Here is a 27,816-nt window from a genome sequence, read left to right on the forward strand (position 1 = left end):
GAACACGACTGAGCGACTTCACTTTGACTTTTCACTTTCATGCATTGGAGAAGGAAATGGCAACCCACTCCAGTGTTCTTGCCTGGAGAATCCCAGGGACGGGGGAGCCTGGTGGGCTGCCGTCTATGGGGTAGCACAGAGTCGAACACGACTGAAGTGACTTAGCAGCAGCAGGATAAAGGAACTGTGGTATATACATACAATGAAATACTATGTATCAATAACATTCCATTGATATAAGCAACAACATGGGTGAGTTTTAAATGTCTAAAGGTAAGTGAAATAAGTGATATTTAAAAGGCAATATACCATATGATTCCATTTATATAAAGTTCTTGAAAAGGCAAATCTAGGTGCAGAGGTTGCCAGAGAGTAGGTGTGGGTGGTTGGAAATAAAGGGACAGCACAAGGCAGTTTTTGTGATTGATGGAGATGTTCTGTATATTAATTGTGGTGGTGGTTACATGACTCTATGTGCTTACTGACACTCATAGAACTATATGCCGAAAAAAGTACATTTTACTTATTAAGGAAACATTTTTAAAGTAGATTTAATTCAACTTTTCTCAAGAAGTCACCCAGGTACCTCCACTACAAATATTCCTCTCATTCCCTACGTTTGAATGGCTAGTCTACTGGAAATGCTCAGAAGAACTATATTGTTTGTGTAGTCTCCATCATTGTTTGTTACAGACAGCTAATTATTGACTGAGTTAGATACACAGTTTATTCTGGACCATAAGGCATCACATTTTTATCACTCACACTCCCAATAGTTTGGCAGTGCTAATTCTCATTAATTGCACATTATCTGTATGGACAGATCTAAACAGGAAAAGCAACTAAATGGTTACTGCAATTATCTAGGTAATTAAACTTAAAGCATGAATTTCATTCAAGCATCTGTTAGCATCCACAGCCAACAGGGAATGTTAAGAGTTCTGTTAACCACCCACAAAATGTATTTTAGTTTTTTCCCTGAGTACAAGTAACTGCATCTAAATTTTATAAATTTAACAAATTTTCATAGTCTATCTATTTAGATAGATTTTACATAAAAATTCTGCTTAGATTTTACATAAAAATTAAAATGACACACATGCTTATTTTTTTCCTCTGTGGCATATCCTAATGACTTTCTGTTTAGAATTTACATAAAACTTAAAACGACACTATTTAGAGTGTGGATTTTAGATTTTACATAAAAATTAAAATTATTTATATTTTACATAAAAATTAAATTTTTATGTAAAAAAATAGATTAGATCTTTCCATAAAAATTAAAATGACACATATGCTTATTTTTTCCTCTATGGCATATCCTAATGACTTTACCCTATTTCTACTTAACCAGCAATGGAGTTGTATCTAACACTTGTCTATGTAAAACATGATTAAGAAGACAGTGAATCAAATAATTAAATTCATGATTCCACTGTAGCATGTGTGATTATATGTAAACATGACAAAATATTAATGGTGTTATCTCTTAGTTACAGGACTACATGTGAATTAATTTCCCAAATGTCCCACAATGAGAATAACTGACTATATTAATTAGTGAAAAACTTTATTCCTATAAAAATAGCAGCAACTAAAAATAAAGGAAACAACAAATGAATAAAACCAAGAAAAGTCTGGCTTCCTGTCATGACGAAGGCAATTCTCAGCTAAGAGACCTTAGACATGTTATTTTAAACCTCTGAGTTTCTCTTTCTTTACTAACAAAACAAAGAAAATACTTAACTCATAGAGTTGTTGCAAAGATTGTAAAAATAGCATTTGAGATGTAGTAGATGCTAAATAAATTTAAAGAAGACTGAACGCTGAAGAATTAATGCTTTGAACTATGGTGTTGGAGAAGACTCTTGAGAGTCTGTGGACTGCAAGGAGATCCAACCAGTCCATCCTAAAGGAAATCAACTCTGAATATTCATTAGAAGGACTGATGCTGAAGCTGAAGCTCCCATTCTTTGGCCACCTGAAGGGAAGAGCTGACTCACTGACCCTGATGCTGGGAAAGACTGAAGGCTGGAGGAGAAGGGGACAACAGAGGCAAGATGGTTGGATGGCATCACTGACTCAATGGACATGAGTTTGAGCAAGCTCTGGGAGATGATGAAAGACAGGGAAGTCTGGCATGCTGCAGTCCATGGGGTCACAAGGACTGAGAGACTGAACAACAACCAAAAATAAATTTAACCACTATTATTCTTATAAGAATTTCTTATAAACTTCTTATAAGAAGTTCACTAATAGTAAAACAAGCCAAACTTCTCTGGTATTCCCTTTAATGTCTAAATCTTGAATTAAGTCATCAATCCTTTACATACAATAATTTTTCCTTAAATCATATACATCATCCAAAAAATACACCTTGGTGAAAAAAATTAAAAATCTTCCTTAGTTCAGTTCAGTTGCTCAGTCATGTCCGACTCTTTTCGACTCCATGGACTGCAGCACACCAGGCATCCCTGTCCATCACCAACTCCCAGAGCTTGCTGAAAGTCATGTCCATCAAGTTGGTGATGCCATCCAACCATCTTGTCCTCTGTTGTCTCCTTCTCCCCCTGAATTCAGTCTTTCCCAGCATCAGGGTCTCCAAGGACTCAGTTTTTCGCATCAGATGGCCAAAATATTGGAGTTTCAGCTTCAGCATCAGTCCTTCTAATGAATATTCAGGACTAATTTCCTTTAGGATTGACTGATTTGATCTCTTTGCAGTTCAAGGGACTGTCAAGTGTCTTGTCCAACACTTTTTAAAATATTCATTCCCTAAAAGAGAAGCTTGAATTGAATTTAGGGCAAATAACTCACAAGATAAATTCCATTTTATCAGCTAAATTTGCAACCAATGCAGATTTCTTTTTCTGAAGTTCTTAACTCTGCTCAGAGTCTTCCTATATCCCCAACAACTCTGATGGATGAGGATTATTCTGATCACTAAATTAAAAGAGTGAGAAGTGTGGTAGAAGTGAATATAGTGTTTGGATAAGAAGTTTACAAATTAGCAATGAATGAAACTTTTACAAGAAGGTAGAGGTGTTTATCGGAGAAGGCAATGGCACCCTACTCCAGTACTCTTGCCTGGAAAATCCCATGGACAGAGGAGCCTGGTGCTGCAGTCCCTGGGGTCCCTGGGAGTCGAACACGATTGAGCGGCTTAGCTTTCCCTTTTCACTTTCATCGTTGGAGAAGGAAATGGCACACTCCAGTGTTCTTGCCTGGAGAATCCCAGGGACAGGGGAGCCTGGTGGGCTGCCATTTATGGGGTCGCACAGAGTCAGACACGACTGAAGTGACTTAGCAGAGGTGTTTATGAGGTTGCAGAATGAGACATAGCTTCACAGAATTTGGGGGAACAAAGCATTTTATTGATGAATTATTTTGGCAAAACAGACCAATATTTTTCACATAATTATTGACTTGTCCAGTCTGTTGCTTGAAAAATATGTGTATAGATAAAATGAGTATAAGAAAAGTTAAATTGGAGACCAACAAGAGAAGGGAATGAAAATGAAAAGAAAGGACTGCTATAAATTGAGCATCTGTGCATGAGTGCTAAGTCACTTCAGTTGTGTTCGACTCTTTGCAACCCTATGGATGTAGCCCACAGGGCTCCTCTGTCCATGGGATTCTCCAGGCAAGAATACTGAATTCCCCATGCCTTCCTACAGGGCTCTTCCCAACCCAGGGATCGAACCTGCATCTCTCCTGCATTGCCAGGAGGATTCTTTACCACTAGCACCACCCGGGAAGCCCCTAGTCGAGCATCTGCTAGGAGTCAAATATATATTTTACAAATGACACTGAAAAGCTATGGAACATATTACAAGGCAAAAATATAAAGAAAAGCAACTATTTTATGAATGAGGATTGATTGTAAAATACATTTATATTTAGTTACTATTTTATTTATATATTTATATAATGTACTTTTAATCAAATTTTGTTAAGATGTGTATTGATTACTTGGTATTTATATAATTGCATCTTACAGCATTGCATTCTTAGTTGCTCAGTTGTGTCTGACTCTTTGCTACCCTTTGGATTATAGCCCACTAGGCTCCTCTGTCCATGGGATTTTTCAAGCAAGAATACTGCAGTGGGTTGCCATTCCCTCTTCCAGGGGATCTTCCTGACTCAGGGACTGAACCTGTGTCACCCAGGTTTCCTATACTGCAAGTGGATTCTTTACCTACTGAGCCATTGGGTAAGCATAGTTATTGAAAATATATGTGCTGTAGTTTTTAGAATTTTAACCTGAAACGTCCTGCTTACATTGTCCAATTATACAATTATCAGGTAAAATTATGTGATAATTTTAGACAATTTAAAAAGATAATCACTTATCCTAATTATCAAACTTTTTCAAAAATCGTACACAACTGCAACAAAACTTTAACCTAAAACAATTTTAGACGTAGAAAATAATATCTTGTCCCTTAATATGGTAATTAAAATACTGGATTTCTAAAAACATTTAGGTATAATAACCTTCATGTTCAATACTCTAATGGTATGTAAAAAAACTCATATCCAGTCATCCTGCTGCTGCTGCTGCTAAGTCGAGTCATTCATGTCCGACTCTGTGCGACCCCATAGACAGCAGCCCACCAGGCTCCCCTGTCCCTGGGATTCTCCAGGTAAGAACACTGGAGTGGGGTGCCACTGCCTTCTCCCATCATCCTAAAACCACATAATTCATATATGAGGCACAGCTTACCTTGCATATATAAATAGAAACACAGTGGCTGCTCACACTGTTGACATTGTTTAGAGTTCTTAATCTGTATCACCTGTCGACATTACACTGACCTAGAACATCATTTGAGGATCCAGAAGAAAATGGGGTGTGGATACTGAAGATGGCGGACAAGTCTCAGAATGAATGAACAAACTTTGTTAAAAATGTAAAAGTTTTGCCAAAATTGCTTTCTTTAAACACCCTTCAGAATTCTAGAGTTTCAATTCCCACATTCTCCCAGGGTACCTTGGACTTTTAATTGGGAAGTTTAAAAGACAAAATGAAGTATTAATGACTTCAGCACAAATAGCATAACTGTGAATTGGTTTTCTGAGGTTACTCTCTAAAGATAGTTTTTGGATCTTCTTAGCCAAATGCTGAACCTCATTAAATCTAAGCTTCATTTATAATGCTTTCAATATTATAAATTCAATATTTTTATATTTTTCAAAAGAACCTTGAAAATATTTAATGAAACCAATACTGAATTAACAAGAGAAGTTATCCTAAAGTAAGTAAAACATAGAGGCCAAAGCTACAAAATTAGAGATTTAAATGTTTAATTAATTTGAAAAAAGAAAAATGTCTAAATTTGTATATAAACCCTCTATGTCACTGGAGTAAATTATTTGAGGAGTTACTTCAATGTTTATTCTTACCTGTCTTATCAGTCAAAATATTAAATTATAGCCATGCAGGAACATGAACATACCTATTTAAGAAACCTAACCCCCAACTGTTTGAAGTACCCAGATCTTAAATGATCTTAATTTGCATTCTCTAGCTTAACTATTCATTTATTGCTTTCATTCACAAGTTAACTGTGTCAGCCAGTCAAAATTATGGTTTATAGTAAAATCAATATTTAACTTTAGTAGGATATATTGGGCTTTCCTGGTGGCTCAGATGATAAAGAACCTGCCTGCAATACAGGAGACCTCAGTTTGATCCCTGGGTTGGGAAGATCCCTGGAGAAAGAAATGGCAACCCACTACAGTATTCTTGCCTGGAAAATCCCATGGACAGAGGAGCCTGGTGGGCTATAGTCCATGAGGTTGCAGAGTCAGACACGGCTAAGTGACTAACACACACACAGGATATATTACAAGGAGGACAATCTATGTTTAATTAATGCTTTGCCTGATATCAAAATATTTTCAGTCTCTCTGTAGTGGCCTGTGATTTTTGTCACCAACCATCTATCCCTTTCATGTAATAATACCCCCGTCTTTCTTTACTCTACCCTCCGTCTATAAACTTTGGATAAATTTGATCCCATCTTGTCTCAAAGTTAAGCATAAACCAATGAAGGAACTTATTTCCCTGGACAATCAGAAGAATTGAATTCCCTGAACACAGTGTGAGGTTCAGAGATATGAATTTGCCCAATGAAAACCAGTGAGATGCAGTGGGATCTTTAAACTTTATTTCTTTTCCTGTGGGAGTTGAACTTGGAATCAAGTAGGTATGGGCAACTGACTTGATACCATGAAGACTGAGAATGAAGCAATGTTAATGCCTGAGCCAAGAGATACCATGCAAAAATCCTTCATGCTTTGAATGCAGCCAAGCCAGAAGCCACATCTTCCATGGAATTTCAATTACAACTGGCTACATAGCCCGCTGGGCTTCCCAGGTAGCCCCAGTGATAAAGAACTCATCTGCCAATGCAGGAGACAAAAGAGATGCAGGTTTGATCCGTGGGTCAGGAAGATTCCCTGGAGAAGAAAACGGCAACACACTCCAGTGTTCTTGCCTAGAGAATCCCATGAACAGAGAAGCCTAGCTGGCTACAGTCCACTGGGTCACAGAATCAGACATGACTGAAGCAACTTAGCATGCACATATCTCCTTTATCTTTAGCAATTTGTGGTTGGATTTTCTGTCTTTTGTAAGTTTTTTCTTTTTTTGTTTTTCTTTTTTTGAACCCTCACCCCCTGCAGTGGAAGTGCAGTCTTTTTTTAAAAAAAAAAAAATCGTATTTACTAATGTCTGTGCTGGGTCTTTGTTGCTGCACATGATTTTCTCTAGTTGTGGCGAACAAGGGCTACTCTCTAGTTGCCCTATGCAGGCTTTTCACTGCAGTGGCATCTCCTGTTGCAGAGCATGGATTCTAGGGCTTCAGTAGTTGCATGGGCTCAGTAGTTGTGGCTCCTAAGCTCTAGGGCACAGGCTCAGTATTTGTGGCATACAGACTTAGTTGCTCCAGGCATGTGGAATCCCATGGGATCAGGGATCAGGGATTGAACCTATGTCTCCTGCACTGGTAGGCAGATTCTTTACTACCGAGCTACCAGGAAAGCCCTGTAAGAGGTTTTTGTTTGCTTATTTTTGCCTGCTGTAAACCTCGTAACTATTATAAACACTATTGTGCACTTAAAACTTTGCCAAGAAAGTAGATCTCACTTTAAGTTTTCTTACCACGATGACAACAATGAATAAGTTAGTTAGACAAAGGGGGCAGAGGGAGGGAGCTGGCCTCTTGCTTTACCTTTGAAGAGTGGGAGATCCTTAATGATCAAGTTATTTGGTGAAATCTGTACAGTGGGGGTGTATTGATACCATTTAAGTGCCAGAAACAGAGCATGTAAAATTACAACAACTACACTTCTTTATTTATATTTACCATCCTGAGGCTCAGAGAGGTATTAATGGAGGAGACCAGGGGAATATGATGGTGCAATAAACTTGACCTCTCTAAGATCTATTTTTTGAGCACTACAAATATAGTTCCTACTCTTATATTTAGTATAGACTTTACATAGTTAAAATAATAGATATAGAGATCAGTTGAAGGTTAAAAATCTTGCAGCTCTAGTCCTTTATATATGACTGCCCTCCCCGCCACCAAAGTTTCTTTCTGTCTCTGATATACTTGTCGGGCAATGGTGTTGCTAATATTCCTAACTGATGATGCCCATATATTTGATATTTTTGTAAGTATTTCAGTCAATGGCAAAAGTAAAATTACCCTTTGACTTTTTTCCATTACAATAACTTTTCACTCATTAACTTTTGAATGACTAAATATTCTCATGCCAAAAGCTTACAAAATAATTTATAAATTATTTCAAAGAATTTTCCAGCCCCTCTCTGTGAATATATACCTCATCTAAATGAATATTCTTACCACTTACCATTTTTATCATTTTTATTCTCCAAAATTTCTTATTTACTATGTTCAACATTCACAAAAAGGTAACTGGGAAATCAAGTATATAAATACAGGAACATAAAGAGAAATAAAGATAAAGTGTTGCAGTCAACAAAGGAAGAGACATTTTTAGCAATCCAGAACTCTATTGAAATAACTTAAAATTCTAAGGCAGACATTTATTTAACTTTTTTCATGTTTACTGTATCTCATGAAGTAATTATATATCTTTTTTCTCTGCTTGGATAATGTGATTCCAAAATAAATCTCATTTAAGCCAAAAAATTTTATATACTTTTTAGATTGTCTACTGTCTTTATAAATATAATCTAAAATATACAATAAACATTTGAGTACATGAATTTTTAAACCACTCCCTAGCAAAGGAATATTTTCAAGTTAAAAGATAACATTGGAATTAGAATTTAGTTTTCTTACCTTTCTGGATATGTAAGTGATTTTAGCTTGAGAAGCTGAATAGTGTATTTGCACGTGGAACATTGTTGATTTGAGCTTTGAAAATATGCCAAACCAATGCTTGAAATATTTGCAACATCATTTAAAAATTGACCAAGAATCTTGAATTCTTGAAGTTTATAAAATATTTTGTGCCTCCTAAATATAAAATTTGATATCTCATCATATTAGTAATTTGAAATGTAATACAACTTTAAAATCAATATAACCGTATCAATGTTAGGTAGAAATATCAATCTTACAGTGAAAAGGCCAAACAATAAAATATGTGACATTTATTAAAATAGTATAAACTAATTAAAAACAAGATAAAGTAAAAAGATATGTAACACCCACACTCAAATATTTGGGGAAAATATTTTGGAGAAAAATTGGGACATCTTGTCTTTCCGCCTCGTTGTCTAGATTCTACACTTGTCTAAGATTAGAGAATCCATGTTTTGCTACTTTTTATAAGCCCCTGAACAGCTATCACCATTCTGTGAATAGACTGGACCCACAAATAATAATCCTTTCCTGTTCTGTGCCACTTTATCATATCATGGGTCTGCCTGCCTCTAAAGGAAAGAACAAGGGAGGAGGAGGAAAAATAGGAAGAAAGAGGAGAAGGAAAGAAAGGGAAGGAGCAGGGGAGAGAAGATGGTGGGAGATATGAAGGAAAGAAGGAAGGAATGAAGGAAGAAGAGAAAAGAAGGAAAAGGAGGGGGAGGGAAGGGAAAGGAAAAGTAGAGGACAAGAAATTTTTTTTAAAATGTGTTAAATAATTTCTTTGTTTGAGGCACCTGTCACACACAGAATGGCTGAAAAGCAACCTGCGGCACACCCAGCACTTGTGCCATCTTATATTTGGCCTGTTCCCTTCTCCTTTGGATTCTCCAAAGCATCTAGACCCCAAAGAGGTTGTTATCACTCCCCTCAAAACCCATCCCTGTCAGAGTGACTACCTCCTCTTTCACAGAACATGATGTCATTGGTCACATCTCTAACTTCTGTCCAAGAACTTATCTAGATTTCTCAGAGATACTTCAAAGTCAGCGTATCCAGATGGAAACATTGTTGTCTTCCCCACAAAACTCATATCTACTCCATTCATTCCAAATACCGACTGTTTGCTCCTGATCACCATGTCTCTACCTCCAGATGAGCCCTGTCTAATGAGACCCAGACAACTGTTATTCACCATGTCTACTTGGATATCTCAAGAAGGCCTAAAGCTCAGTAAGTTCAAATTTAATGACATATTCCCCAACACTCACCTCTCACCAAAAGCCCTGTAGCTCAGAAACTTCCTTATAATTTTACATGGAACCACAATGCATTGTCCATACCAGACAACTAGACCTCACCCTTCAGATCATCCTCTCTTTCAACTCCTACATTGAATCTATGCTATGTGCCTATACTCTATGGGATATCTTGAATCTTCTTTGCATCCATCCTCATCCTTATTTTTTCATTTCCACTGAAAACACTTTATCTCAGGGTACCATTGTTCTGTGCCTTTATTCTTGCAACAGCATCCTGTCTTTTCACTCTCCAATCCACTCTGGTCAAACTGTTTTTCCAAAACAAAACCCCAGTCCTGGCTCTATCCAGACTGCCCCAAAGCAAATACTTTATTGGTTTTCACTTGCTCAGTGACTAAAATAAAAACCCTTGAACATGTCCTACAAATTCTAATTCCTACAAAATTTAGGTGCTTTCTACCTGTCTCATCATTCTCTTCCTTCCCCTGACTCTGTTCTCAGACATATCAAAGTTCCTTCAGCTCCTGAAATGGACTACACTTCCTCCTGCTTCAGGAGTTTTGCCTTTGTTGGCCCCTCTACCTGGAATCAGCAGAGCAGATTAACTTCTGCTCCTCAGTTTTGTCTCAACAAATATAAAAAGTCCTTAGAAAAAGCTTTAGTGACTCAACTATTTTATGTTCCCATACGTTCTATGGTTTGCCTCTAGACACTTTTCACAGACAGATCTTATTTACATAATTTTATCACTACTCGTTTATTTTATATCCTTTATTAGACTATACATTTAATGAGGGTAGTATCATGTTTTTCTCATCCTAGTATATTCAGCTCCTAGTACAGTGCCTAGCTCAATATGGTGGTGGTGGTTTAGTCACTAAGTCATGTCTAATTCTTGTGACTCGATGGACAGTAGCCACCAGGCTCCTTGGTCCATGGGATTCTCCAGGGAAGAATACCGGTGTGCGTTGCCCTTTCCTTCTCCAGAGCTCAATATAGATATTAAAAGTTGCTTGGAAACAGAAATAGTGAATATCATTATTTTATTTGTATTATGCACAGGAAGTTCCCCACATACAAATCTTCAAGTTGTGAAGTTTCAAAGATGTGAACATGTGTTCTCATGTCCAGTCACGTTAGTCCTTGTGTCTGGTGTACACTACAACATGCATTAATCTTCTACAAGTAGCTGCACACAGTAAGGTACACAAAAGCACTGTGTAGAGTACAGTAGCACGGCTTCGCTATCTCAAGCGGGATGTCCGAAAGCAAGTGGACAAGCAGCAGAGACATAGCTGGTACTACGGCACTTTTCAAAGTACTGTACTGTAAGATTGAAAATGTCTTCTTTATTTTTTTTGTCTGTTTGCGTTTTATGTATTATTTGTGTTAAAAGTATTATAAACCTTACAGTACAGTCCTAGGTAGCCGATTGTGTTAGTTGGGTACCTAGGCTAACTTTGTTGGACTTATGAACATACTCTCGGAACTCATCCATACGTAGGGAACTTACTGTGTTTGTAAACTCTATCTGCTCACTAGACTACAAGTATGAAGGAACAGAAATCTAATTTTCCCTAAATTTGTCCTTAATTTCTAGTACAGTTCAAGACATGTTATTGAATGGTTAAATTGGTTCCTCTCTTTGTATCTCCTAGCTCAGTGAATGACACCATAATTCAAATAGGCACCAAATTTAAAGCTCAGAGTCACTCCTAATCACTTTTCCCTTCATTTTCACATTTAATTAATCACAAAAACAAATCTATTCTAAATCCTAAAATCCCACTTCCCTGACTTGATGCAAGCCCCCATTATCTTTCATATAAATTATAATGATAGCCACCACTCTGCACCTGTTTCACACTAATCTCCCCATTACTCATCATGTGAGGAGTCATTCTATCCTGAATACACAATATTGACACTCGGTTTTAAATCCTATATTGGCATATCAATATATTTGGCATCATATTACAATGTGTAAGTGATTTTTAGTGACATAGTACAAAAAAAAATGCTATAGCATTCAGTATAAACATCAGAAAGCAGAACACATTTGCAAAAATATCCTAATTTTGCTAAGTGAAAAAATAACACATGCGTGCACAGGGGTATGTATAAGAGAAAGAAAGAGGAGGAAGAGGAAGAGGTGGGGGTGGAAGGGAAGGAGAAATAGGAGGAGGAGGAGGAGAAGGAGAAAGAGGGATGGTTATAAACTAACGTAAATGGGAATATCCCTGCATGATGTAATTATAGATTATTCTCACTTTCTACTGTATAGCACATTTTCTCCAGCAAGAAAATAGTCCTATTTTAATTTTGAAAAGGGAAATAAAAGATCACTTAGAAGTCTCTCACTCCCATGGCATCTGAAACAGTTAATATCCCAAAGCATGACTAAATTCATTAGCAAAGAATTATTAATAGAAAAACATGAAGGCCATTGGCCAGACTTAGATGGACAGATTTACCTTGTATATGGGTTTCATATTTTTACATTTTTCATGAAAAATGTACTCATCAGGTATTTGAATAAAATGCATCAGTATTTAAAATAGTATTCTGCACAGAACATGATTCTTTGAAATCAAGACTCATAATTTGTTTGCCTTCTGAACAAGCTTGAAACAACTGCTCTAGGACCACAGTCTGTGTGCTATTACTGAACTCAGCCACTTTCTATCTCCATGCCTTTGAAAGCACCCTCATCCATTCCCTGATGATAATACCATCCTTTTGAACATTTCCTTTCTTCTCTTTCTGGATTCCCATAGTTCATGAGTGTTTTGTTTCTCTAAGACTTATTACTCAAACGTGTAATTATGCATTAGTCTCCTCCAGTACTCTGTGACCTCCTCGAGAATGGTAACATTGCTATTTTAGTTTGGATCCCCATTATTTAGTGAAACACCTGAATACATTTGGTTGTGCTAAATAACACTTGAATAAGTAAATTTAAAAGCTAACAAAGCATGTGTCTGATAAGAATAAGTAATGAATCACAAATATATGTGTGTAAGGGTATATACATTTATACACAATTTTAAGCAGTTTAAAGTAATAAACTATTGGGTTGGTCAAAAAAGTTCATTTGGGTTTTTCCACAAGATGTTACAGAAAAATGTGGAAGAACTTTTTTGGCCAAATCAATATTATGGAATAATATCAATAGTTATTATAACAAATCCTAGGAGTGCTCAAAATTAGGTGGAAAGTTTTTGTCTTTTAACTCTTGCAGTAGCTAGATGTATAACATCAACAAATTATTTAGTTATATGACAATCAGAGATCCATTTAATATTTAACAATTTAAGACTCACTGCATAGAAAATTTATACTGTGTGGATTATCTTGAAAAGTGGATGCTTGAGAAAATATATCTTACGAAAGAAAGAGACACTAAATTATACTTACTCATAGAGCCTTGGCTCTTCAACGATTCCAAGTTGGTTTAATAATTTAAATGTAACATAGCCATCCTTCATATTTTTATCCAGAACAATTATACTGAGAACAAAATAATAGGCTACAAAACAAAAATGTGGAATGCAATTCATGTTATTTTTAAACTTTATTTTGGTGCAAATATGCATGTAAATATATATTTATGTAATCTAGGCACATACTATATCTGCAAATAATATTGAGAGGCACTCATTTGGTACACAGGTAATAGATTTTCCCTTTTGTTAAATTTTCACTAGTCTTGAAAAAATGAAAGCTTGCCAGTCAGTCATGAGTATGCTGAAAAGTTGGTCAAATAATTAGTAAATACTAACTGGTCTCAAAACCAAAAAATAGCAGAATTTAGGTTAATTAATTTTTCTCCATCAGTACATCTAAGGTAAATATTATAAGGTTCCTTAATTATATGATTAATAGTCCTACCTATATTTGCTTGACAAATATAATTCCCAATTTCACTGGCTATTTAGGAATGACAGTTATTTAGTCACTAAGTCATGTCCAGTTCTTTTGTGACTCCATGGACCATGGCCTGCCAGGCTCCTCTGTCCATGGGATTTTCCAAGCAAGAAGACTGGAGTGGGTTGCCATTTCATTCTCCAGGGAATCTTCCCAAGCCAGGGATGGAACCCTCATCTCCTGCACTGACAGATGGATTCTTTACCACTGAGCCACCAGGGAAGCCAGACAATAAAATTAGACAATCCTATATAGAGTGAGATCATAGTATCTCTTTTTCAAAATGTCATTACAAAAATTGATATAACTTTCAGAGGAAAAGATGCTGAACTCATCCCTTTACCCATTATTGCCTGGGCTACACAGAAATTTCCTACTCTCTGTGAATATTCCCAAGTATTATGCAAAACTCTTGGAAGAAAATGTATAGAAACAGAATGTGGAATAGATGAACTTTTATTCTGAGATACACATGTAGAAAAATTGAGCATGTTAGCTGTTAAATGTTTCTGTTAAACAGCTAAGAGTACTTAGATCCTTAGGACACCTCAAGGTAACTGGCCCTTATCAATTGATAGCACAAAAGACATAAAGGAACACTTTTTACTTTGCAGTGACTACCCAGCATTAGATAAAATATCTTCGTCCCCTCACCCAAAAAAGTGGGTGCTCATATTGCTCAGATGATTCCTGGAAGTATGATATATTGAGATGTTACATAATTACCCTGACTCCTGGTATAATTACATAGAAATTCTGGGTTAAAATTCATAAATTAGGTATATAACCAAGCACAGATGAAGAAAGACCAAATACTAGGAGGCGGCAATGAAGAGAAATTAAAGGCAAGTCTTAAGAATTGAAGCCCTGGGTCTCTAAAGGATGTGAGAACTGGTTGTAGCATGGAGACAGAGACTGAAGTGTCAACTTCCATGCAGCACTGAATGATGGAGCCGAAATGAAAAACCCTGCACAGAGTCAGGGACCTTAATGCTCTGCTTTGTCATTGAAAGAGAAACTTGGAAAATTCTTCCTAGTGGTTGTGTATTAGTCTTAAGTGGAAAAAAGAAATTCCCTGAGACTAAAATAAACTCCAGGTAACACAGAATTTAAATTTACAAGTCCCTATTGGTTAAGGACCTCCATAAATTTACATGAAATATCCTCCAGGGTTATGGTACATAAATTCTGGAAAAAACAAAATCCACCTTGTTCTGAAGGGAGAATTTTGAAGAGCAGAGTGACGACAGTTTTCTATGATAAAATGTGGCATGAATATTTATTTTGAAATAACAAACATTTTTCATTTAATTTTAATAGAGACTTGGATTGAACATTGAGACTAGAAAATGATAACAATAAATCATGACTAAATTATTAGATGAATAAATAAATATGTATACACATATATAAGTTTAACCAGAAGAAAACAATAGATTATTTAAATTAACAGATTAATAAATAAATGCACATATACATATATAAGTTTAACAAGAATAAAACTGTAGATTATCTCCATTAGATTACTAATAAATGAAAATATAAATTTATATTAAAACAAGAGAATTAATATCTTTTAAGTACTCAATGAGAATGACTCTCAGTGTAGAATTCTATTCTGGAGTAAAATTGCACTCCAGAGTAAGAAAACGATAAGGATATTTTCAGGGAAACAAACTGAGAGACATTACTTAGTGAAAAGTTATTAAGGGTCTATTTTAGCAAGATAAACATTAAGTCCAAAAGGAAGGAGATGAGGAGGGAAAAAAGGACAAGTTAAAATGTAGAAAACTGAAACTGGTAAATATAAGTGAGCATCTGATTAATGATAATATTCATAATAATTATTCATTGTTAAATAAGTAAAATAAAATAATACAGAATATAATATTAAAGATAGAAAAAAATGCATTTCTAATTATGAAGCAAAAAAAAAAAGCAAGTCACCAGGAAAATATGAAAATCCTGAAACTATATAGCTAAAACTCACAGCTTCAGAATATATAAAGCTAAAACCTAAACAATGTAACTCCTGCTAAAATAAAAGATTTAAACAGCATTTGAATTGTCACATAGAGAAAATGTCCAAGATGTGACTGAAAATTATCTGTTATACCAAGAACAAAGAAAATCACAACTCTGGTGAGAAAAGACAATCAACTAATGCCAGCACTGAGATGAATTAGATGCTGGGAAAATCCGACAAGGATTTTAAAGGAACCATCATAAAAATGCTTCAGAGTCAGAGGCTGTTGAAAAAAGATGAAGAAGTAGAAAAGTCTCAGCCAAGAAATAGACACTATAAAAGGAAATAAAGTAGACATTACATAAATGACAACTACCATAATGGACACAGAACTTATGGGATAGTCTCAGTAGTAGAGTGGAAATAATAGAGGACAGAAATCAGTGAACTGGATGACAGATCAATCTGCCACTCAATCTGAAAACAGAGAAAAAACAGACAGAAAAAAATGGACAGAGCCCCAGGGACCTGTCAGACTATAGCAAAAAAAATTATAATCAAGCTTCAGAACACTAAAAGAAAAAAGAAAAATATCCTGAAAGCGGCCAAAGAGAAATGATGTGTTAGCTACAGGAGAACAACCAATTGAGTTACAATGAATCTGAAACCACAGAGGCCAAAAGGAAGTGATAACAACACTTTTTAAGTGCTAAAAGAAAGAACTCAACTCTATTTCTTATACACAGAAAAACTATACTTTGAGAATAACGGAGGAATAGAGACATTTTCAAAGAAAACAAAGAATTTCTCTTTAGCAGACTCATTCTTACATGTTGTAAGAAGGAACACAGAGGAATTGATGAAGTAAATAATTCTGGAGTATTCAGAAATAAAATGGAGAAGGCAGTGGCACCCCACTCCAGTACTCTTGCCTGGAAAACCCCATGGACGGAGGAGCCTGGTGGGCTGCAGTCCATAGGGTCGCTAAAAGTCGGACACGACTGATCAATTTCACTTTCACTTTTCACTTTCCTGCATTGGAGAAGGAAATGGCAACCCACTCCAGTGTTCTTGCCTGGAGAATCCCAGGGACGGGGGAGCCTGGTGGCTGCCGTCTATGGGGTCACACAGAGTCGGACACGACTGAAGCAATGCAGCAGCAGCAGAAATAAAAAGGGGAAATGGGAAAAGAAAAAAATATGGCTACACACAATAAAGTGGGCTTCCCTGTTGGCTCAGATGGTAAAGAATCTGCGTGCAATGAGGGAGGCCTGGATTCGATCCCTGGATTGGGAAGATCCCCTGAAGAAGGGAATGGCAGCCCACTTCAGTATTCTTGCCTGGAGAATTCCATGAACAGAGGAGCCTGGCGGGCTACAGACCATGGGGTCACAGAGGACTGAGTGACTAACACTTTCACAATAAATTATCCTTACCCTTGTGAATTGATATATCATATTTGATAATTGAAATAAAATTATCACATAATCTGATATTTGAGACAGTAATATTAAAAAGTGGAGAACGTAAAGTAACCTAAATGGAAGTGAAGTTCTCACATTTCACTTGAAGTGGTAAATACTGATACCAGTAGACTGTGAAAACTCACATGTGTATATTTAACTGTAGCAGACCTCCCCAGATATGTCCATGTCCTAATCTCCGGAACTTGTGAATATGTTACCTGAAATGGCAAAGAATAATTAAGAATTCAAATGTAATTAAGGTTGCTAATAAGCTGCCCTTAGAAGAGAGAGGTTGTCTTGAATTACTCACGTGGGCATAATACAGTTCCAAAGATTGTAATCACAAAGCCGTAAAGGTGAAAGAGGAGGACGGAAGAAGAGAATCGGAAAAAAAGTTGCAATGCAGAAGGAGGTCAAAGTGATTGTTTCTTCTTTATTCTTTGTAATAATTATTTTAGATATTCTAAGATATGTGCTTTTCAATATAAATTTGAAACAAGATTGTGTATGTTTAAAGGAACACATATAATTATAAAACTGTTAGAAAAAAATTTGAATGGAAATCTTCAGGACTGAGGGCTCATCAAAGAGTTCTTAGATATCAAAAGAATGTTCCTTGAAAAGAAAAAGCGATAAATTAGACTTCATCAAAAGTAAACCCTTTTGCCCTTGTGAAAGCCCTTGTGAGGAAGACGAAAAGACTCAAGTTTCAAACTAGGAAAAAATATTTGCAGACCAAATCTTCAACAAGGAAAGAAGGACTACCGATAAAAATATATGAAGAACCCTCAAAAGCCAATAGTTTAAAAAATCCAATTGGAAAATGAGCAAAAGACACAAACACACAGTTCACCATACAGAGAAGATATGCAAACTCATAAGCCATTAGGGTGACAAAAATTAAAACCTTAACAAGATATCACTATATACTATCAGGAAGGATAATTTTTTTAAAAAAATAATGACCAACACCAAATGCTAGTAAGAAATCACTCATTAGATCACTCATACTTTGCTGTGGGTAATATAAGATGGTCAGCCACGCTAAAAATTTCTCAATTTCTTATAAGGCTAAATGTGAAATTAACTTCTGATTCTGTATTTATATTCCTGAGACTTTATACCAGAGAAATGATAAGTTCACATGAAAACATGTATACAAATATCCAAAGCAGCTTTAATATAATAGCCCAATCTAAAAACATCCCTAATGTTCTACAACATATGAATGATTAAACAAACTTTAGTGCATACATACCATGGAATACTATTCAGCAATAAAACGAATGAATTATTGATACATGCTGCTGCTGCTGCTGCTAAGTCACTTCAGTCGTGTCCGACTCTGTGCGACCCCATAGACGGCAGCCCACCAGGCTCCCCCGTCCCTGGGATTCTCCAAGCAAGAACACTGGAGTGGGTTGCTGTTTCCTTCTCCAATGCGTGAAGTGAAAAGTGAAAGTAAAGTCATTCAGTTGTGTCCGACTCTTCGCGACCCCATGGACTGCAGCCTACCAGGCTCCTCCGTCCATGGGATTTTCCAGGCAACAGTACTGAAGTGGGTTGCCATTGCCTTCTCCAAACATAGTGAATAATTCCCTTTATATAAAATTTTTCAAAATTACAAATTTTTAGGAATATATTAATGGATGTTAAGAATTAGAAACAGCAGGATATGAAGGTGGTATTAATATATATAGCTATAAAAGTGCCACCCAAGAGGTCTGATAGTGATGGAACAGTTCAATATATTCACTGGGGTGATAGATACAGAGCTCTATATATGATGATTAAGTTATAGAGAACTAGACACACACACACACACACACACACCAGTGAGGAAATATAAATAACATGGATTGATTGTAGCAATATCGTGTAATATTCGGACACGACTGAGTGACTGAACTGAGTGATATTATATTTATTCTATAGTGTTACAAAATTTTACCACTGAATAAAGTGCACACTGGATCCCTCTGCATTGGTTCTTACATCTGCATGTGAATCTAAATTTAATTCAATAAAAATTTTAATGAAAAAATGGATGAGCCCAATTCTGAATTCTGAAAGAGCCTCTTGAGGAGGGCAGAAAAGGAAAGTGAAAAAGCTGTCCTAAATTTCATCATTCAGAAAAACTAAGATCATGGCATTTGGTCCCATCACTTTATGGCATATAAATGGGGGAAAAGTGGAAATAGTGGCAGATTTTATATTCTTGGGCTCCAAAATCACTGTTGACAGTAACTGCAGCTACAAAATTAAAAGACACTTGCTCTTTGGAAGAAAAGCTATGACAAACCTAACAATGTATCAAAAAGCAAAGACCACTTTGATGACAAAGCTCCACATAGTCAAAGCTATGGTTTTCCCAGTAGTCATGTCTGGATGAGAAAGCTGCACCATAAAGAAGGCTGATCACTGAAGAACTGATACTTTTGAACTCTAGTGTTGGAGAAGACTCTTGAGCAGCCCTTGGATAGCAAGGATATCAAACCAGTCAATCCTAACAAAGAGCAACCCTAAATATTCATAGAAGGACTGATGATGAAGATGAAGCTTCAGTACTTTGGCCACCTGATGGGAAGAGCCAACTCATTGGAAAAAATCCTGATGCTGGGAAAGATCAAGGGTAGGAGGAGAAAGGGGCGACAAAGGATGAGATAGTTGGATGGCATCACTGATTCAATGCACATGAGTTTGAGCAAACTCCAGGATATAGTGAAGGACAGGGAAGCCTGGTATGCTGCAGCCCATGGGGTTGCAGAGTCGGACACGACTTAGCGACTGAACAATTCTGAATGACAGGACACCTCACAAACATTTAAAGAATATCTTAAAAATTGGTAACAACTTTGACTGCAAAATATCTACACTAACTGACCAAAAATATCTTATTGGGTCTATTTCAAATATTTATTCCTCAGGAACCAGAATCAATGGCAAACTTATGGAAATGTATTTCATAATATTTTCATATAATAGGATTTGCTTTATTTAAACCACTTTAAGCTCCTGATCACTAAACAGAATAATTTTACTTTTTTTAATACTTCCTCATAAATCTAATTCGTTAATAAGTTTCTGAGATTTTCTCCTGTTCTCCAAATTTTCTCTTCTTGTTTAACTCTAAATAAATTGGCAAGATTATTATTTACTTGTGCATTTTGTATTTATATAATTTAGCTTGTTTCCAAAGGGGTGCTAATAGTGTAGATAGATGTCTTAAACTCTGTGAGTTGTTATATGCTGACATAACACTAAACATGGGAGAATAATCATGGAAATTGAGGGGGAAAACAAAAGACATCGATTGTTTTTTGGAAGAATATTACCCAAAGCATATGCTCATTTTATTTGAATTTGTACAACTGACCCTCTAGCAAATTTTAAAGTTCCTTGAAAGCACATAATGAAATTTGAATTTTGGATAAAAATTGAATTAGTATATAAACTAATAATTAGTTCATTTGTTAACAAATATTAACTTACTACAGAATGGATTTGTTCCAACAGTATCCAAAAATACAGTCGTCCTGAGAGTTGTGTTTTCTATCCTTTCTTTTAAAATATCTTTCCATAGCTCAGTTTGATAACCTGAGATTTGAGAAATAGAATATTAGTCATTGAACTCGCATCAAATAGCATACAAAAATACCTAATTACTGAAAAGAACTAAAGGATTGATGTACTATAATAATAATTACAGTTTATGGATTTTTATAACTTAAAATCACTTTTCAAATAATTTCACATCCTATTTATTTCAACTATAACAACTCTTCCATTGAAGATTCACAAATAAATCTACACTGTGGAAATCATATCAGATCGTTGCATACTCCATATGGTTAAAGTCCATTTGCCAAAGTCTTTATTTATAAATTGGTAATTTTACTTGAAACTCCTTTTACTGAATTCAGCAAAATAAACTAATTAGATAAAACTTAAACATAAAATTTAACTCCATGAGCACAGCCTCCAATTCTCTTATATACATATTCATGCTGATACAGCATGTATATGTGCACATTATACACACAAGGTATATAGTATAATATCACCTCTATTATATATGAAATATATATATAATCTCTGCTATATATACATATACACACAATACTATATACTGTATGTATAATATATATTTCAGATATAAACCTTATTTGTACATATAGAATATGTAATATACACACACATATCTAAGATGCTTCCTACTTCATGTATGTGTCTATTTCTACTTTGTTACCTCCAAATTTGAAATCTGAATGCAGTAGACAGAATATTAAATTGAAAATTCAGAGATTTAACTCTAGTTTTCACTTGTGCCCTTAAGCAATCCACATGTTCACACTGGGTCACAATTGACTTTGGAAAAGCAACAGAACCAGAAAAGCAATCCCCAACATGAGGGCTGAAGAAAACCAATCCCACTAAGATATATTATATAAACTAAAATATATTCTAGACAGAGGGGTCTATGAGGAAATAAGTCTAGCAAAGCCTGCAGATTGCTTGCCTCTTCTAGTGATTCTCTACATATGTTAGTATATACCGCCTATGAAAGAAAATCACAGGAGTCTGTTTAATTCAGACTTTGTCATTGCTACCCATTTAATTGAAGCTACTTGGCTTTGGAAACATTTCTAGTAGACCTGTCATGATACGATTAGATGTCTACATGCTCATGACGTACTTGGGGTCTGGTATTGTCTTTGGCAAACACTGAACAAGCAGCCTCTGAGATTCATTTCCAGCTTTAAAATTCTATTTTTATGTGGATTCTTTTTTCTCTAATTTCCCACCGTCAGATTTCAGTTAATCAAAAGTTGCAATATTTAACTGTTCTTACCAAGTTTATTGATTTAGAAAGTACAAACCATGTGTGATTCATATCTACTTGCTAATAATAAATGCAAAGCTAACCATGGCTCATACCTCTTCACTTCTTAAGACTTCCCTTAAAAATACAAACTAACAGCAAAGAAAACCCTTAATATCACTAAAAATGAATAAGTTTCTTTCTTTAGTGGAAATATAGATGGATGATAGATCCTTCTGTGTATTAAGAACAAGGATCAAGAGGCCTCCACATGCATACACTACATGCAGCGTGGAAAAGAGGTTGACCAAGTTCCTCTCACTAAGAACCTTAAAAACATTTACTAGGAAATGAATTATTTTCCCTGTCCCACAGAAGACTTTTCCCAAAAGTGTTAGTATATTAACAAGTAAACATGAAAGCTTGCAGCAGAAAATAATAACACAATTATGTTGTTCACTTTCCGCAAAGAATTAGAGTAATCATAACAATCTCTCTTACCTAGTTTGGGACATGATTTTCCCTTAAAGTCAGCACAATCCGCACATAGACCAGTCTTATAATCTTTGTATGAACGACAAGAAAATGAAATAAAATTGCAGCTCGTTTCCAAAGCTGCCATGAATAAGTAAACTGCTCTCTGGTGGTCGCATTTAATAAATTCAAGTCCTTAAGTGTTAAAAATCAAGCAGTTAGATGTATTAAGCCAAGTTCAAGTAAATTAGAAAAAAAATTTAAAGATTAAATTCTACCTAATGCTGTGTACTTTATGAATATCACAGTGCTGACTACAATGCAGTTTTATCTCAGGCAACTTAATAAACGGTACCTTTGGAAGCTTAAATATAGTATGCCTTTTACATGAGATATAGAAGAAATTTTTCTAAAGTAATAAAGTAGCAAAAATGTTTAATTTCAGTACTTTGACAAATTACACACACAGTGCTACCATATTTAATTATTAGTGTACACATAACTCCCTTCTAAACTCTCACCCCTAACATTCCTACTCAATGCCAAAGATACCTGTGCAAACAGGTGACATTAAGGATTTATCATGTCCCTTTCCTTTCCTAACTTCTCACATTCCTGTCCCTTTGATTAAACTACTCTAGTTTTTTGTGGCCTTTAAAGATGTGGTTCTTGACCAGCTCCCACTGTAGATCTCAGGACATTTCTCACCGTGGCTCTAAAGTAAGCCAAATTCCACACAGAGAGCAGTTGTTTAGCTCTTTATGCACAGAATGACCAAGTGCAAGAGTTCATAATCTGTGAATAACACACAATAATACTGCGGTAATGGTTGGAGAAGAAAACAGCAACCCACTCCAGTATTTTTGCCTGGGAAACCCCATGGACAGAGGAGCCTGGTGGGCTATAGTCTATGGAGTCACAAAATAGTCAGTCACAACTCAGCAACTAAACAACAACAACAATGGTAAAAATTAAATCCTGAAACCAAACTTGTGTTATATGATACTTCAGCTACACATGCTTCTTCACTGACATAACTTCTGTTTAAACTTATAAACTAAAAATGATAAACCTATAAGATAATAGATTTCATCCATAATCAAATGAGATGTCTACTTCTGTTTAAACTTCTGTTTAAACTGATAAACTAAAAATGATAAACCTATAGGATAGTAGGTTTCATACATAATCAAATGAGATGTCTACTGGTAACATTTATGAACTCAGAAGGATCAAATTAGATCATTTCCACCAATAACTCCTGAATGATCAGCAGTGGTGAAAAAACTGTTGACCACATATTAAAAAGGAAAAAAAAAAACTGATTTTCTTTCATTCTTTTGAAGCATGCACAATTTATTCTAAAATATTTTTTGTATACCTGAAAAAATTGATTTGGGACAGCCAGGTTGCTTTTTCCCTCCATTTGGATAAAAATCAATATGTCCCAAGGGTTGTTTAATGCCTAGACCTGAGAAGAAAAGACCCAAGAATCACAAAGTATATATAATCAGTTCAGCAACACATATAAAACAAAGTTTCCTATAAAATTCATGGACAGTAATTCAAAATGTGAATTGAAAAAAAAATTCTCTTTTTCAAAAGAGAATTTTTGGGGTATTATTTCCTCAATTTAACTTCTCATGCAAATTACATTTCATTAATTTAATACATTTACATGTGATCAGTGTATTATGGGCCCATAACAGTTATTTGTGCTATGAATATATCAATACAATTGAAAAAGGAAGAGCAAAAAATCCTCATTGTAGTGGAAATTACATCCTAGTGGAAGAGAGACATCATAAACAAGTAAAAATGCAGTATGTCAGATAATAAGTGCTGCAGAGAAAAATTAAGCAGAATAAGGGACAGTGAATGTGGTAGGCTGGACTTTTAAATAGTTTGGGAAATTTCTTTTTTTTAGTTTGGGAAATTTTTTACTGAGGAGGTGAGAATTGAACAAAGATGTGAAGTGTGAAGGATGTGAGTGAGGCAGAATCAAGCAGGTATCTGTGTGCATACAGGCTATTTAAAGAATCCAGTTTATCTGGTATAACATGTGAGAGAGAGAGCACTGGAGGAAATGAAGCTAAGTCATTTAGGACTTTTTAGGTGTGATCATTCACTCTCATTCTGGATAATAATGAATAGCATTTGATGACTCACTAACTGGAAAAATCAAAAGATGCTACTTCAACTGGAACAAGTTGGGCCAGAGTGACATGAAACATGTAGCTATGATTTAAAAACTTCTGTATACACTCATCCATTGGCATCCATGGGGTATTGGTTCCAGGAACTCCCCTCCATCTCCCACTCTCCCACAGAGACATGAAAATTTGAGGATGCTCAAGTCCGTTATATAAAATGGTACAGCACAGTCATCGCCCCTTGCCCACAAGTTCCACATTCATGGATATGGACAGCCAACTGTATCTGTAGAACCTTGGGACATTAGGGGAGGCGCAATTTCTAGGTACATTAACCAATATGGGGTCTGTAACCTAGGGGAGCCATAGAAATTGAAAAAAAAAAAAGGTAGCAAGCTCAGAATATTTGGGACTGTGATCTCACTGCCAAGTAAGATAACAATGCTTTGGCTTGGGTTTCAAGAAATTTCTTACAACATAATGAACTCTTGAGAGAGATCAGCAATAGATTGAGCACAGCAAAGATAAGTACTTGAGTCTGACAGTAAGGATCAAGATGCAGCTACTTGATTTAGTTCCAGTTAGTATCAGAACAAGGTAACAGCTGGTGAGGCATTACCAGGGCATGGGGACACTGGGCATGAGGATTACAGGGAAGGGGGTACAGGGTATAAGGAGAGACAAAAGGCAACTTGGGTGACTTCCTCAGAATTCCCTGGAATCCAGGGAAGTGCATATAGGATTTGATTGTGTCAGTGGTAAGGATAAACTAACCAACTCCTCCTTCCATTCCACCCCCCACTTAGCTTGTGGAATTTTAGTAAGGATGAACAGTCTTCTAAATATAACCCCCATGAAGCCCAATAATTTTAGAGATCTTTAAAAATTCCTCATATTTGAACTCATCATAAGAGTTCTAAAACTAGGGAGTTTCAGGTTTAGAGCCATCATTTTCTCCAATCTGCATCTGAAGTAGAATCAAAACTAAGAAGACTGCTCAGGAACCATGAAGAAGCAAAAGATATTTATTATTAACTTACAAGTAGCCCTTGATTCAGGCATGTCATTTCCCTTTTATCAGATGGAAGGGGCAGGGCAGTTGAGTCTGCTTGGGCCATTCATTCTCTTGGTTTCAAGAAGGGTGGGGAGAGCAGATTTTTTTTTTAATTTTCTTTTTATTGTAAAATATAACAATCCATGCAGAAAAGAACATAAGACATAAAACTAAAGATTAATTAATAAATATAAAGCAAGCAGCCACTTAGCTACCAAACCAATGTCAGGAAATAACCCAATAACCAGCACCTTACTTTTCTATAAAAATAAAAACCACTTTTTCTTGAAAAAGAAGCTTCCAAAACAATATATTTTATTTTAGCTCATTGTGGAAATACATATAAATTGACTCATATTTCAAGCATGCTTTTGTGTCTGGCTTCTTTCAATTATCAGTATATTTGTGATATTAGACCACATTGTCAGGTATAAATGTAGTCACTCATTTGTAATCATTCATTGCTATACACTATTTCATTGACACACATACCACAACTTATTTATCCATTCTTCTGTTGATGGACATATGTTGTTTCAAATTTAAGGTTAATATGTGTTAATACTATGAACATCCTTGAACACACACATTAATGCATATTTGAAAGCACATGTGTTGGTCACATACCTAGGAATAGAATTGCTGGTTATAGAATATGAGTATATTCAATTTAATAAATGATCCTAAATAAATTGCCAAAGAGGTTGTACCAATTTATACCACTACCAAACAACATACAAGTATCTCTGCTGTTTTACATATCCTCCAATAGATGGTCTTATTAGGCTTTTTAATTTTAGTCATTCTGGTAGGCATGTGGTATTACATGAGGTTTTAATTTAAATGTTTCTGCTTACTGAAGATTTTAAGAACTTTCCAGTGCCTAGTTAGAATTTCCCTTTTGTAAAATGTCTGATCAAGTCTTGATTTAATTAAGTTCCATTTTTCTTTATTAATGATGTACACGACTTACTTACCAGTTTTCCTGTTTTGGCTTGCTGTTAGCTTTCATGAAGGGTTCTTTAATGAGTTCTTAATTTTAATACAATCGGACATCTTAATGTTTCAATTTGGGTTACAGATTTTCATGCACACTTTAGAAAAATGTTATGAATGTTTTTAAAATAATAGTTCATAATATGTTTATTGCTTTTCCTTTCACTATTGGAAAAGAATTTTCCTATATATTTCCGATATTTTCCTATTTTGTGTTTTATGGGCATTGGAGACGTATTATTTCATTTAGAGTTTTCAGTTGACTGACTCAGAACCACTGACCAAAAAGTCTATAAATGACAAATGCTGGAGATGACATTAAGAAAAGGGAGCCCTCATACACTATTGTAGGGAATATAAATTGGCGCAGCCGCTATGGAAAACAGCATGAAAGTTCCTTAAAAAAAACTAAAAACACAACTACCATTGATCCAGCAGTTCCACTCCTGGGTATATATCTGGAGTAAATTAAAACACTAATTTAAAAAGATACATGCTCCCCTGTGTTCATGATAGTACTATGTACAAGAGCCATGACAGGAAGCAACTAAAGTGCCCATCAACAGATTACTGGATTAAGAAGTGAATAAAGTGAAATATTGCCATTTGCAGCAACGTGGATAGAGCTAGAGAATATGCATAGTGAAATAAGTCAAAGAAAAAACAAATACTATATGATATTACTTATAGGTGCAATCTAAAATATAATTCAAATAAATGTATATAAAAAACAGAAACAGAGTCACAGATATAGAAAACAAAACTACCAAAGGGGCTAGCTACCAAAGGGGAGAAAATAGGGGGAGGGACAACTAGGAGCATGGGATTAATACATTAAACAGACAAGCAACAAGGCTTTACTGCATAGCATGGGGAATGATATCCAATATCTTATAATAACCTATTGTGGAATATAATCTATAAAACAAACAAACAGAAACACTATGATGTGTATCTGAAACTTACACAATATTGTAAATCAACTATTCTTCAATTTAAAAAATGAAACCCAGAAAAAATGAGAATCATTTTCATACTGTCCAGCAGTATCAAAATCATAATAAATCTAATAAGTTTCATAACTCTGTATTTTACTTTACTGACTTTTTTGTCTACCCTTACGCTAATATGCTTTTGAACTGTGGTGTTGGAGAAGACTCTTGAGAGTCCCTTGGACTGCAAGGAGATCCAACCAGTCCATTCTGAAGGAGATCAGTCCTGGGTGTTCATTGGAAGGACTGGTGCTAAAGCTGAAACTCCAGTACTTTGGCCACCTCATGCAAAGAGTTGACTCATTGGAAAGGACTCTGATGCTGGGAGGGATTGGGGGCAG

At 35.5% G+C, this 27,816-nt stretch overlaps 1 protein-coding gene across 1 annotated transcript in view; it reads right to left on the reverse strand.

Moving 5' to 3' along the window:
• Window positions 1-27,816, reverse strand: part of LOC104991757 (lipase member I-like) — a gene marked incomplete at its 5' end in the record, with an annotated part of 46,777 nt that overhangs the window by 10,307 nt on the left and 8,654 nt on the right. Inside the window, 5 exons of the mRNA XM_010844345.1 lie at window positions 8,340-8,516; window positions 13,043-13,154; window positions 20,477-20,581; window positions 22,308-22,475; window positions 23,662-23,751. Coding sequence (XP_010842647.1) covers window positions 8,340-8,516; window positions 13,043-13,154; window positions 20,477-20,581; window positions 22,308-22,475; window positions 23,662-23,751 — 652 coding nt within the window. The remainder of the gene's footprint in view (window positions 1-8,339; window positions 8,517-13,042; window positions 13,155-20,476; window positions 20,582-22,307; window positions 22,476-23,661; window positions 23,752-27,816) is intronic.

The sequence above is a fragment of the Bison bison genome, unplaced genomic scaffold, assembly GCF_000754665.1.
Source record: "Bison bison bison isolate TAMUID 2011002044 unplaced genomic scaffold, Bison_UMD1.0 scf7180017864200, whole genome shotgun sequence".
In the NCBI taxonomy this organism is placed as follows: domain Eukaryota; kingdom Metazoa; phylum Chordata; class Mammalia; order Artiodactyla; family Bovidae; genus Bison; species Bison bison.